The 14,607-nt window shown below is 33.8% G+C and overlaps 1 protein-coding gene across 9 annotated transcripts in view; it reads left to right on the top strand.

The window, feature by feature from the left end:
• Positions 1–14,607, top strand: part of CSNK1G3 (casein kinase 1 gamma 3) — a 97,620-nt gene that overhangs the window by 21,981 nt on the left and 61,032 nt on the right. For all 9 annotated transcript variants that reach the window (XM_072957650.1, XM_072957642.1, XM_072957645.1 and 6 more), the window contains one exon: positions 9,922–10,347. In XM_072957650.1, the coding sequence (XP_072813751.1) occupies positions 10,170–10,347 (178 nt within the window). In that variant the 5' untranslated portion in view covers positions 9,922–10,169. The remainder of the gene's footprint in view (positions 1–9,921; positions 10,348–14,607) is intronic.

The following is a 14,607-nucleotide window of genomic DNA, read 5'->3' as shown; positions in this document are numbered from 1 at the left end:
TTTTGGGGGGGGCATTTTTCTTTCATACTGTTACCTTTCTTCATATATCTAGTGATTCTTGGTTGTCAATTCATTTGTGAAGGAGGATTAGGTTAATATTTCTGTGTAAATGGTTTGGCTTTTCTTTGCTATTCTTTTTTCTTTGCTGTCTTTTTCTTCATCAATTTCTTGGAACCCTGTGTACACAGATGGGACTTACTGACCAGCATGTTTCATAGGGTGTGCACTCAGGGAACTAGTCTTTAATATACCAGATGGGGGCGGGTTTTATTTTGTGATGGGCAGCGATCCGTGACCGCCCCCCCACCCAATTTCTTTGGAACTTCCTTTGTTTTCTTTAGAGACTTATTTTTATTTTGTTTTGTCCTTTTACATAGGAGATAGTAACAACAGTAGCCTGTATGTCTGTCTGTTCCTTACTCTGCTGAGGTCTTCTCCAGCACTTAGTTTGGGCATTAGTTTCCTGCATTGCTTCATCTGTCAATATATGCTTCTTTTCTTCCTATCTTCCAAAAGTTTATTAGTATTTCTTGTCTCCCTTTAAGCCTCTTTATTGATATGGACATACAAAGTTACAGTTGTTGACTCTTAAAAAAATCTAGTATCACCACAGAAGGGTGTATTATAGTAAGTAAGCACATTGCAGTTTTATAGGATAATATTTCCTCTGCTGTTGTGTATTGTCTTTTTGTTCATAAATGTCTTGAAGCCCTTTGTACATGCATGGGGCTAGTTGACTGGTGAGTACACCCTCCCCACCCTCGATGTTGGTTTAAATTAGGATCTCGCAACATTGAGGTATTGCAGAGACTTACAGTATAGGCTGGCAAGAAGGGACAGACCGATGCTGCAGATCCAGATGCTAGTTAAGTGGTGTAATTTCCCTAAAATTTAGTTTCCTTATTGGTGAAAATAGGGATTGTAATAGTACCTTACCATTGTGAGAGTTGAGGAGTTAATCTGTTTAAAGTACTTATAGTAAGTGCTCAGCAAATGGCCCTCAGATTTTTATGCAAAAGTCAAGGTTTCTGATTTTTTTTCTTGAAAATTGGACATCTAGTGTTCCTGAGGGGCAGCATTTGTTTACAGCTAGGTAGTAGCTGCCTCTTCTAAATGGGTTATTTGCCTTCCAGTTTGCCATGGCCCCTAGTACTTTTTATTGTCTTATTCTCTGTTTGAGTCATTCTGTTACCTGCCTCTCCTCTTTGGGCATTTGGATTTGTGATTCCTTGTCTGCTGGTATTAGCTGTAGCTAAAATAATATCTGCAGTTTTCAGAAATGATTTTGGTTTGGTGTTGGGATGAATCAGTACCGAAGGCACAAACACATAGTATTAGAGGAGTAATTCAGGCAACAAAATGCGATCTCACACAGGAAATTCTTGGGAACACTTGTAGCACACTGGAGAGGGTCAGTGATGTGTCTCAGTTAAATGAAAAGACTGATGTTAAGGGTTCTGGTGATATGTGACTGGGGCACCTTTAAATAGGAATTATACAACCGAAACCTAGAAATGTTTAGGTAAGGCAGAAAGAAGTCATTTGTTAATCTGTAATATCTATTGACTGTCTTAGATGCCTGGTAGTGTGTTAGGCTGAGAGATCACAAAGTTACATATAATGAGTCCTTGTCATTAAATGTAGCAGTCAGTTGTAATACTGTATGTAATACAGGCATATCCTTAGAAATCTCCTAGTCTAATACTCCTATTTGATAATTACTAAAACAAGCTTAGACAGATTAAGCCTTGCCTAAGGCTTCACAACTAGTTGAGACTCCTAAGATTACTTTTTTCTAATCCTGTGCTCTTTCTAGTACATAGATAGACAGGCAGCATCGAGGAGATCTGGAAGCAGATAGCAAGACCTGGACCCATGGCCTGGGGGAACTGGTGGATTTGAGCAGGGTACAAAGATTGGGACATAGGTATGAATATGTTATGTTGCCTCATATAAGACTTATTCTTAAAAGTTTGGAGCTAGAAACTTTTCTTAGGGACATTGAGAATTAAGTGGCCATGTCTGAGAATTCCATGTAGGAATGGTAAGCAGCTTGTAGAAACTGTAGGCACCCTATAGGACCTGAGGGTGGCCTCTGTCTGAGAGCCAGCAAAAAGCTGAGGCCCTTAGTTATACACTACAAGGATATGAATTCTGCCCACAATTTAAGGGAGCTTAGAAGAAGATTCTTTCCCACTTTAGCCTCCAGATGAAGTATGTGAAACACTGAGCAAATGAGTCAGCTGATCTATGGAATGTGTGTTGCTATAAGCTGTTAAGTTTTTGCTAATTTGTTACACAGCAGTGGAAAACTAATACTTTTGGTCATGTCCATTATATTCTTTAGTATGGTGTCATTATTTAATAAATACAATACTTTGCCATCTAATTTGAAGTACATAATGCACACTCCGCTGTGCCTTAAAAGCATGACAGTTTGTGATGCTCTGGAAAGCAGTGTGAAATGATAAGAGTGCCATATATGGTCTCTCTTCTCTTGTAGCATGAAGCAGCCATAACAGCGTATGAACGAGTTAGCACGGATTCATTCTTACAGAAATTTATTTATGAACACTGAAATTGGAATTTCATATGATTTTTATGGGCCGCAAAATATTATTTTATTTTTTTCCCCAGCTATGTGGAAATGTAGAGACCATTCTTAGTTTGCAGACCGTACATAATAGGCAGCAGACTGGATTTAGCTTACAGACTGGAGTTTGCTGACCATGGCTGTAGGCAAACTTGTCCATTCTAATACTGTTTGATACGTGCTACAATAGGGAAGTACTTAGACTGTTGAGATCCTTAATATTTTAATCACAGAACTAATATGTTAAAATATTTTTAAAAAAACCTTAAAGAACCTAGTATGACAAATTTATGAACAGTTTCCTGAATGTATTGAACAGGATGGAGTAAAATAAGAAACAGCTTCATTTCTCACTACTACTTTCTATACTTTGATTATTCTTTTTCCCCCACTCATAGGTGGTGCTCTGGTCAGTTTCCATTGATTCTTGCCACATATTTATAGGAATAAATTCAGTTTTAGCAAGACTTATTTTCAGATATTAAAAATACCTGTTTCATTTTCAAGGTTCAATTTTTAGCTAATTCATTACTTTTTCCTGCCTGTGCCTTCCCACATCCCAGCTTCAGGCGTGGCCCTTGGCTCTGGAACTTGAGGAAGGAATTTGGGGTTGTGTCTTAACTCTTCTTGCCTCCCCAACCATTTGTTTTGCTGGCCCTAGATGCTCTAGGGTTCATGTTGGGTGCATGGATATGAAAGAAAAAGGGCAGAAGTTTTCCAGTGTATGATATGCTTTCAAATGCTGTTACTTTTGTAAAATTTGAATTCTTCAGAGGTTTTACATTGACCTTTTCTGTAAAGTAAGCAGACCTACAAATATTGCTATACTTAAATATATGCATGCACAGGAATTAAAAAAAGGTCCAGAGCATATACACCAAACTGGAAGTAATGTTTACCTGTGAGCAGAGCAAGTGGGATGATGGATAAGGGGTATGGGCATCCCCAGAGTATTTTTACTTTATCTGTGTTATTTGAATTCTTGTAACATATAGTTAATAGAATGTGTTTTGGATAGTTAGTAAACAAAAAGCTATATAAATAACAGGAAAAATTGCAAAAGGGAAATTACTTCCTTCCCAATAGAAAAAGTATAGAAGGGCCTTAAAAAAAAAGCCTTCTAAAATACTGTGTTCATTAACTTTAAAATAAGTAGTGTTTTCAGATAAATTTTGTGATATAGTAGGAAAAAATATGCACTTTGAGATATAGCATTAATTTTTTGATGTGTGTTATTTCTGAAAATCATGTTTTGAAGTATCATTTACATATAAGATAGATTTTAAGTGTAGTTTGATGAACTTAGACAGAAGTACACACCAGTGTAATCCCCTTCCAATCAAAATGTAGAATATTTCCTTCCCTTAGAAAGTTCTGTCATGCCACTTTTCAAACTTCCCATCACCCTAGGTAACAACTGATCTGATCTCTGTCACCATAGCTAATTTTTGCTGATTCTAGAACTTCATATAACAAGAATGATACAGTATGAACTCTTTTGTGCCTTACTTATCTCAGTCTAATATATGAGAGATTCATCCATATTGTTACATGTATCAGCAGTTCTTTTCTTTTTATTTGCTGCATAGTGTTCCATTGAATGGACATACCAATTTGTATATCTGTTCCTCTGTTCCTTCCTAGACATTAGGATTGTTTCCATCTTTTTTGCTATTACAAATAAGGCTGCTGTAAATACTAGTGTACAAGCCTTTCTCTAAACATATGTTTTGATTCCTCTTGAGTAAATACCTAAGAGTGGTATTGTTAGGTCATAGGATAGGTGTATATTTTATTTAAAATAAACTATAGAACTTTTCCCCTAAGTTGTACTTTTTTATACTCCCACCAGCAATTGAGAGTTCTAAATGTTCCTCATTCTTGCCTGGGCTTTGTTTATTAGAAGGTTTTTGATAACTGATTCAATATCTTCACTTGTTATTGTTCTGTTGAGATTTTTATTTTTTTTTAATGAACCTCACAGATTCCCTCAATGATCCCAATGAGGTGAGACCTGGATAGGCCTCCCAGGAACCATCCTGCTATGCTAGGGGAGCTGGATGTCCACCTTAGACTCTTGTTTTCCCACCAAGAAACCACAGCCTTGGGGGCCCTGTAGGTGTAGTGCTGTGCCAGCCTTGGGGAGGGACACTGTGGTTAGAGTGTAGCTGCTCCTCTTATCTTTCTAATGTGGTCCTTCTCTATCTCTATTGTCCAAGGGAGTGCTTTAGCCTCACCCTTGGGTTCTGGGATTTTTTTCTAGTGATTTCAGTCTGTAGATAGTTGCTAGTTGTTCTTCTTGTGAGGGGGACTGAAGTTGGGAATGATCTACACTGCCATCTTGATAACATCACCCTATAAAGTTTTCTGCACAACACAATCAAGATGTCTCTGAATAACAACAGTTTTGCCCTTTCCTCTTCAATTTTTATGTTTTTTTGCATCTTTTCTTTCCTTATTGTACAGACTAGTTCTTCCATACAGTGTCTAATAGAAGATCTAAGAGCAAACATTCTTCTGTTTTTTTCCTAGTCTTGGTGGAGAAGAGTTCATTGTTTTACTATTAAGTATGATATTAGCTGTAGCTTTTTTTTTTTTTTTTGTAGATTCCTTTTATTAGGTTGGAAAAGTTCGATTCTCTTTCTGGATTACCGAAAGGTTTTAGTTATTAATGGGTTGAATTTTGTCAAATGCATTTTCTTGTCTGTTGAGATTTTTTTTGCTGTTAATTTGCTGAATTTATTTAAATATTAAATCTTACTTTCTAGTATTAAACCCTGTTCGATTATTATTTATTAAACTTTTTAATATATTTGCTTATATTTTGTGAATAATCTTTATATCTATGGCTATGAGAAATACTGGTCTAATTTTCTTTGCTTCAACTGTTTTACTCAGGCTTTTGTATCAGGGTTCTGCTGATCTTACAAAGTAAATTGACAAGTATTCCTTATTCTTGTGTTTCTGAAAGAGTTTTTGTAAGAATAATATAGTTTTCAAAAAAAATCAATTTTTGGTTTTATTTTCTGTGTTGTTTATTTTCTATTTTATTGACTTTGCTCCCTGAATAATTTATTTGGATCTTCTTTCAGGTTCATTGACACCTTTTGCTCTATTCAATCCATTTTTAAATGGATCCAATGAAGTTTTTCATTTTAGATATGATTCTTTTTATCCTAGGGTCTCTGGGGTTCTTTTTTGTTTGTTTCTTTGATATTTATCTGCCAAGAATTCCTGTATTTTCACTCAGTAAGACTGTATTTTTGTAAAAGTCTGTGGAATATTAACAATAACTCTATTAAACTATTTCCTCAAGTTATGTCTAATTTGCTCTTTTTTAACTTTTTAAGGAGAAAAACTGGATCATTGGTTAAAAACTTCTTTTCTAACTTAGGCATTTAAAGCTTTCAGTTTTCTTATAAGCATTGCTTTAGTTGCAACCCACAAAATTTGGTATATTTTCTTATTATTCTGGGAAAATTTTTTTGTTTCCCATCTGATTTATTATTCAACTCATGAATTGTTTAAAAGTATGTTTAATTTTCAAATATATGGGGATTTTCTAGATATCATATAGTTATTGTTTCATTATTTAATTCTAGTTTGATCATTATACTCTGTAATATTTCAGTTATTTGGGACTTAAATAATGATCCAGAAAGTGATCTTTCTTGATGAGCATTGAAAGGAAAGGTAATTCTGCAGTTTTTGAATGTTGTGTTTTATACATGTCAATTAGATCATGGTAATTGATGGTATTATTTACATCTACTCTATCAGTATACGTACTGGTATTTTTATTCTTTACTTTATCAATTATTAAAACAAGTGTTAAAATTTTCAGCTATGATTGTCTTTTTCTCTTTAGTTTTTTTAAGTTTTTGCTTCATTTTGTTCATTGTTATGTCTTTTTTTTAATGATTTTTGTGTTTCTATTGAATTTATTTTTTTTTATCATTATGAAATAGATCTGTGTCTTTGGAGATAGTCCCTTGTTTTGATGTTTACTTTTTATGATAATATAGCCTCTCAAGCTTATTATACTTGCTGTTTGCATTGTATATCCTTTTTTCTGTTCTTTCACTTTCAGTCCACTTGTGTTTTTGTATTTAAAGTTGTTTCTTATAGACAGCATATAGTTGGATCTTGATATTTTGTACAATCTGACAGTTTTTCCCTTTTATGGGGAAAATGTGGTCCATCTTCATTGTATATGTGGTTTTAGGACTTCTCTCTCTTTTTTTTTGGTCTCATATATCTTTTGTTTCACTTTTGTTTTAATCAAATGTTTATTATTCCACTTTATTTCTTGTACTAGCTTTTTAGCTGTTTCTATTGCAATTAATTTTTAGTGTTTAGTCTAGGTATCACAATATGTGCTTTAAAATTGCATTGGCTACTTAAAATTAATATTGAACTATCTCATTCCTCACAAATATAAGAATCTTAAAATAGTATAATTCCATTTCCTACCTGCCCCTGCCATTTGTGTTGTCATTTGTTTTACTTATACATATGTTATAAATGATACTAAGAAATTATTTGTGCTTTAAACAGTAATATATCTTTTAAGGAAATAAGTGCCTATGCATTTCTGATTTCCAGTATTCTTCATTTCTTCTTGAAGTTTCACATTTCTTTCTGATATCATGTGATTTAATTAAGCCTTATGGACTATTTGAAAAGTATTTCTTGTACAAGTGTGCTGGTGACTAATTCTTAGCTTTCTTTCCTCTGAAAATGGCTTTCTTTCACTTTCAGTTTTAAAGAATAATTTTACTGATGTCAAGTTCTGGGCTGAGAATTTTTTTCCTCCTTTCATTTGTTTGAATATATTTTCCCATTTTTGGGGGGCCTCCATTGTTTCTGATAAAAAGCTAGCAGTTCCCCTGTCTGTTGCGTAGTTTGTCTGCTTCCAAGACTTTTTCTTTATTTTTCAGTTTTAGCACTTTGACTCTGATGCACCTAGGTTTAATTTTCTTTGTATTTATCCCTTATGGTATTGCTGAGTTTCCTCATTTTGTAGCTTAACATTGTTCAGTGAATTTGGGAAATTTTCAACCGTTATTTCTTCAAAGATTTTTCTGCCCCATTCTCTTTCTTCAATTTTATAGAACTTCAGTGGCTGTTTAGCAGTTTAAAGTCCTGTTTTCTGATTTCAGTATCGGTGTCATCTTGGGGTCTATTTCCTTTGATGGCTTTATTTCCTGGCTGCTGCTCACATTTACTGCTTATTTTCATGCCTGGTAATTTTTAAGTGTATGCTGGACATTCTGAATTTAACATTGTTGAGAGTCTGGGTTTTTTTTTTTTTTGTTTTGATCTTTTTAAGTATGTTGAGTTTTGTTCTAGAATGCAATTAATTTAATTGGAGATATTCTTAATCCTATCCAGGCTTGGTGAGCCAGTCTAGAGTGTTCTGACTCTAGCGTATGGTCCTTAATCTTAAGACTTAGTCTTTCTGGTATCTCAGCTGAGCTCCTGGGATACTAATGAATTTCCTCCACCATGACCAGATAGGAACTTTAAGGTCTTCTAGCACTTTACAGCTTTTACTATTTCCGTTCTTCATTTAACCCCTAGTAGTCTTTGTCTGCTAATCTACTACTAATCTGTCATCTCCTACCCCTAACACTACACAACTGCCTCTCCATCAGTACTGTTCTGCAAATTTCACTCACTTCAGCAGCTCCAAACTCTGATCTGTGATAACTGTACACTGACTGAGTCTCACTTCCCTCTGCTGTAGTCAGAAAATTGTCCCCAGCTGGAGCTCTTGCGTGAAGGTGGCCTTATGTGTTTCTTTTTTCTCAAAATCAGTCTTCACTGCCTGTTAGCTGATGCCTGAAAACAAGCGCTTCATATGTTTTGTCCAGTGTCATAGTTATTTACAGCCGGAGGGGAAGTTCAGTATCAGTGAGTCTATTATGGCTGCAAACGGAATTTACAGTTTTACACATACCAAACAGATGCTTACAGTTTTACCTGCAAAATTAAGAGTATGGCAAATATAATAAGAAACTTTATAAATAGATTGGGTGTTAGGAATGACTGCATATTTGGTGGGTGGCTGAAAATTAATCAGGAAATACGGTTTGTTTTCACCTTTGTTATGATTGCATCATATACTTTAATAACTTCAAAAGTAGGGATAAGCAGTCCTTGATAGTGATCCTAGTCTCTTTTTTTTAACTTTTTTATTGATTTATAATCATTTTACAATATTGTGTCAAATTCCAGTGTAGAGCACAATTTTTCAGTTATACATGAACATATATATGTTCATTGTCACATTTTTTTCTCTGTGAGCTACCATAAGATCTTGTGTATATTTCCCTGTGCTATACAGTAGAATCTTGTTTATCTATTCTACAATTTTGAAATCCTAGTTTCTTTTTTACTGATTATCTTTTGAAGTCAAAGTTTCTTTAATTACAGAGAATAGGAATCCAGTCAAATTGTTTAAACAAAATTTGGAGAATTATTTAAGCTTGCAGATTTACCACAGAATTGAGGTATGTCTGATGGGTGAAATTCTTAGAGAAGATGAATGGGGCAGACTCTTCCAAAAGCCTTGAAAAATTTTTTGAGTTTTAGTGTTTTCATCTGTACATTAGAAAATGTAAAATTTACCTTCTCTACCTTGTGAGTTTGGCCTACCAACATTTCTTGACCTTATGAAATTGAAATTATATATATATATTTTAAGGCCTAATCCAAGTGTTACATAATAATTAATGTTTTCCATGATGAGTAACGAGAATTTTTTTTATTATCATCCTGATCTCCATTTCCATATATAGTTAATGAATAATAAATATTTGAATAAATGAAGATTAAATGAGAATGTATATTTGAAAAAACTGAAAATTATTAACTGTATGAACATGTAGAAGATATTTTTATTAAGATCTTTTACTAATTTGCAAAATTATTCTCTGTTTTTTTAAATTGAAAATCTTAAATTGACTTATTGGAATTCTCTGAGTATGTTTTTTTAATTGAAATGATTTTATGTTGGAAGGTCTAGGTTAGTGAATGTATATTGGCTTATGGAACACTCAGTGCATTTTTGTTACTTGTATTTATTGTTAAGAAACAACCAAATCTCTTGATTTCTGTGTTTTGTTCTGTTTTTGTGATCTCTTTGGTATTAAATTATAGGAATCTTTAAAGGGTAATGAATAAGAGTCTACTGAAGTTTGATTTCAGTGAGCATCAACAAATAGTAATAGTCTATTGCCTAAACTTTTGTAATGTTATTAATTTCCCAAACATACATTTTTTAATTCTCTAAGTTGACTAATTTTCTTTTCTTAATATTCTAGCTCTCTATCAATATCAGCTCACATCACTGGAAAGATAATTTTGAAGACATGTTTTGCTGAAAAGACAGCTGAGAAAAATTTTACGAATGGGATGAACACGCTCCAGTTAATTGACTACCTACTGCAATTTGAATGTTAAGATTACCCACCTGGTACAGTTACCTAGTGATGTACCTGTTTTCACGATACCCTATTTCAGTGTGCTTGTCTTGATTAAAGAATTCAAAGTGGAGTACCGCAAACTTGATATGGATAATAAAAAGAAAGACAAGGACAAATCAGATGATAGAATGGCACGACCTAGTGGTCGGTCAGGACACAACACTCGAGGAACTGGTTCTTCATCCTCTGGAGTTTTAATGGTTGGACCTAACTTTAGAGTTGGAAAAAAAATCGGATGTGGGAATTTTGGAGAATTACGATTAGGTAAGACTATTTTGTTTATTCTATTATATTGTAGGCATTTTTTTTTAATGAAAGATACTTTCTAATGAAAATTATTTAGTTATTATTTTGAAGATTAAGTTTAGATAATAATGTAAAAGGACCTGCACTGTACCTGCATATTTTAAGGAAACAGTGATTGTTTTGCTCCTGTAAAAGATAGTATCCAGATATTCTTTTTAAAAATTATAGTGTTATATGTATATTTACTTAAATTTATTTATATATATTAGTTTTACAGCTACATATTATGTCATATATTTATTTGTACTCTATCACTCTCTCTCTGTTTATATGACTATCCTACTATAGTACTTTGGCTTTGTTAATTCAGAATTGGTTTCATATAATTTATTTCAAAATAACCACATATATACACATCTTTGTGTATGTATGTTTGTATATATGTATGTGTATGTGTATGCATATACGCACAAAACAATCTAGTGGAGCTTTTTAGCCAGGGCAATGTGAGATACTATATGTACTGAAACTATAGATGCAATTACTGAAAAGGCAGCAAATACCCCTTTCTTTTGCAGTCTGTGAATAAGCAGCAATAGATATAAGATGACTGATTAGTACATCCATCCATCCTCTATCATTTATTTATCTATCTGTATCTAACCTGTTTATGGGTGTTTATTGAATATTTTGCATACATTTATCTACTTAAATATATTATCTATATATGTATCTGTTTTATGTTTATTTATAATATATAAATGTCATATATACTTGCAGAACTAATTTAGTCATATTTTTCTTCCTTGATAGACTACTAAATACAGGGGTGTTTTATTCCTTTTTTAAAAAAGGTCCCAAGTGATTTCTCTGTACATAAAAAGCTGTTATAAGTATCATTCTTTCTATACCTGGATAAACATGCTAATGTTAAAAGCTGATTTGGATTCTTAAAGTACTTTCTTTAAAGTCCCATTAATAGACACAATCTTGAACATTTGTTTCTGGCATGAAAATGTTTGTGATTAGTATTGGGTAAGAAAGAATATAAAGAATGTATGTTATAAGTAAGTGATTTTCAACAAAGATGCTATTAGCATCTTGGGCTGGACAGTTCTCTTTTGTAGAGGAATATCCCATACACTGCATGGTGTTTAGAACTTTAGACCTCTTGGGCACAAAATAAGAGTTGCATCTCCATGCACAACCCCAAATGCCCTTCCTTCAGCCCTCACTGCCATTTCCAAATGCCCCAAAGGGTCTTGTGTTACCCACTGTTGAAACTATTCTTATAGATAATTTTTTTTAAAGTTGGTCATAAAAAATTGGCCTTGAGATTTATAAAAGGTAAACATTTAAAATAATCTAAAATTAGATTTAAGTAAATACATTTACTATCATTTTTATCTGTGTTTTTAATTACAGAATGATGAATTGATATATTTTTGGTTTTATTTTACCTTTATATGTATTGGTGGTAAGGCTTGCATTCTGCATGTTAGCAGATGTATTTCTAGCTTGTACAATCAGTCAAAACCCATAGAAACATTTTTAACAGGCACTGAGTGAGACCAAACATAGCTAGATAAAATATGGGGTTATATTGTATATATTTTTATTTTTCTGTATATTATTGTGCTTTAATATCTTAAAAAACCTTTCTGGTTAACCATATTTCAATTTAAAAAAAAGAATTAATACTTGAGTTGATTCCTCTTACTGCACATGTGTTCCAGAATGTATGGAATCTCTTTCTGCTTTATAATCCAGCTAATATAATATTGCTTTAATCATAAAAACAAAAACAAAAACTCAAAAAGACCCAAAACCTTTCTAGCTGGGGAGAGACTGCTCCTGTAGGGGCTGGACAGTTCTTAGAGATAGCAAAGGACTCAGCTGGCAGCATGCCTTTGATCTGCAAACTAACCAGTCCAGAGTCATACCTTCTCCATCTGGCCAGTACACTCCAGGAGACAGTCCTCTTCTTCAAATCATCCTGTGGCCAAGGAGAAGACAACTTGAGACCACCTGCCTGCTCGCTCATATTGCCCAAAGGCTAATAGAATTATTAAAACTAGCCAATCCTAAACAGTTTACCCTGCTCTGCCTTAGCTTTCCTACAGAAATGCCAATAAAGGCCTGACCTAAGGTCTTCTCATGTTCCTGTCTTCTACCACCTGACCAAAACATGATGCGTCTTCTGTGACCCCCCTCTTCTAGGGCCTCGGAGTATAATAAATTTTGTTTTCCTGAGCCTCTTCTATGACCCCTCTTGTGGCTACACCTGATTGACCATCACATAAAAGAACACAGAACAAGGGTGTTATATATTGGCTTTATGAATTATCATATAAGATACTATAAATTTTGACATAATTAAGTAGACAGGAGTTTTCATAACTTCTTTTTGTTTCTTTTCCTCTTGTTCCTATGTGGCTCATAACTCTTCCTAATATATTGTTTATATTTAAGAATTGTTTTGTTGAGAATTCTGCATACCTCACAACATATAGCAAATAAATACGCAGATTTGAGTAGATTCATTTTTTTTATGTTTATCGATTTTCTTTTACTAACTGAAGCTTAAAACCTATCTCAAAAAATGTAATAATAAAGAATAGGCTATGATGCTAATAACAAAGAGATCCTAAAATATAGTGGCGTTAGGTGAAAAGTTTCTTTTTCCTTCATGTAACACAGACCAGAAGGAGAACACCCAGGGCTGTCAGGGTACCTCTGCATCCTCAGTATGTGGCTTCCGTCTCTGCAGTCTCTGCATAAGACAGTTGCTCCAGTTGTTGCCGGCTCCCAGCCAGCCAGCCAGAAGAGAAAGGGCCAGGAGAGCACACATTCATTCTTAGAGGTGGGGAGTGACATATCTCATTTCTGCTCATATCCAGAACTTAATCACATGGCCACACCAAGCTGAAAGAGAGGCCAGAAATATAGTCTAGCTGGACAACTATTTTGAAAGTTGAGCATTCTCTTATTATAGAAGCAGGAACATGCTTATTGTTGGGTAATTAGTAGTTTCTGCTATAAACATATATATAGTTTCTGTGGAACATAGTTTTCTATAATAATGACCACCCAAATACCACAAAGTTGATAAAACCATCTTTTTGAATTGGATATAGCACAAGCTCTGTTGGAAGTATCTTTTGAAATTGGAGTAAAACATCAGTTAACTGGAACCAGTCTGCTTGGAGCCTTCACTTAATTGGATTCCCTCTGTACACATGCGCCCTCTCTCACTTATATTATACACACAAACACATACTTTGTGCATTTGGTATATTTTGAGTCTATGGAATCTATATTTTTTGTTTTGTGAATATTTTTCCCTTTGTGCTTGTGAATATAATATCATATGCAAAATAGTTACAAAATATGATAATATCTTGAGGAAATATAAATTCCACCTTTGAATTCAAAACAGAGTTGTCCCTTTGTTAGATACCAGTTCTCCAAGGTTAAATTCCTCATTGTACCATTAAATTATGCACTATAAGCTTACTAGAGGAAGCCTACAATTTCATACATAATATATTTGTGAAAATGTGTATGAAGGCACATCGAAATGCTGAACCTAAAAATATGGTACTTTTTTTTTTTAACAGCTTAACTTTCAGCCCATAAGGCAATTTTACCATAAAGTAAAATAATTGGTTGACAGTTGGTTTCAACTGGTTGACTGGTTTCATTCTCCTCTGAGGCTATGTTTTCATTTTTATATTATATAAATCTTAAGCCTCATACTGTTCTAACTAGCAACAAATAGACGGGGTGATATTAAAATAGTGAATGCTAACAACTGTGTACATTGACTTGATAAAAAAAATACAGTTATAGGAAAACTTACTGGAAGTGAGAAATAAGAGAGTGTAAAGCCGGATTGCATACTACACTAGAAAATGGTAACATCACTTTGCAAATCCATTAGTGAACACAGTTATCCCTACACCTAGAAGCTTACCAAGCTATGGTGAATATAAAACAGGCCGCTAATTCACAACAGTCATCCGTCCCATTAATTATCTATTCTTTGGCTAATTTAGATATAACAGCTTGTTCTCTCATGCCATCTTTACCAAATTTATCATGCAGTATTAGAAGTTAGAAGACACAAAAGAATCAAGCTCCTTCTATCCTCCCAAAAGAAATGGTTACGTGATTTCTGATGAGTGTAAGTTTCTTGCAAATGGTGAAAATTTTTGCTATTTGATAGTGGAAAATATGAGGGAGACAGAATTTTCGTATTTGTTACAGAATCTGGCT

This window comes from Vicugna pacos, chromosome 3 (assembly GCF_048564905.1).
Source record: "Vicugna pacos chromosome 3, VicPac4, whole genome shotgun sequence".
NCBI classification, from domain to species: domain Eukaryota; kingdom Metazoa; phylum Chordata; class Mammalia; order Artiodactyla; family Camelidae; genus Vicugna; species Vicugna pacos.
Note: the sequence above shows the minus strand (reverse complement) of the source record. Positions and strands in the feature narration are given on the sequence as shown.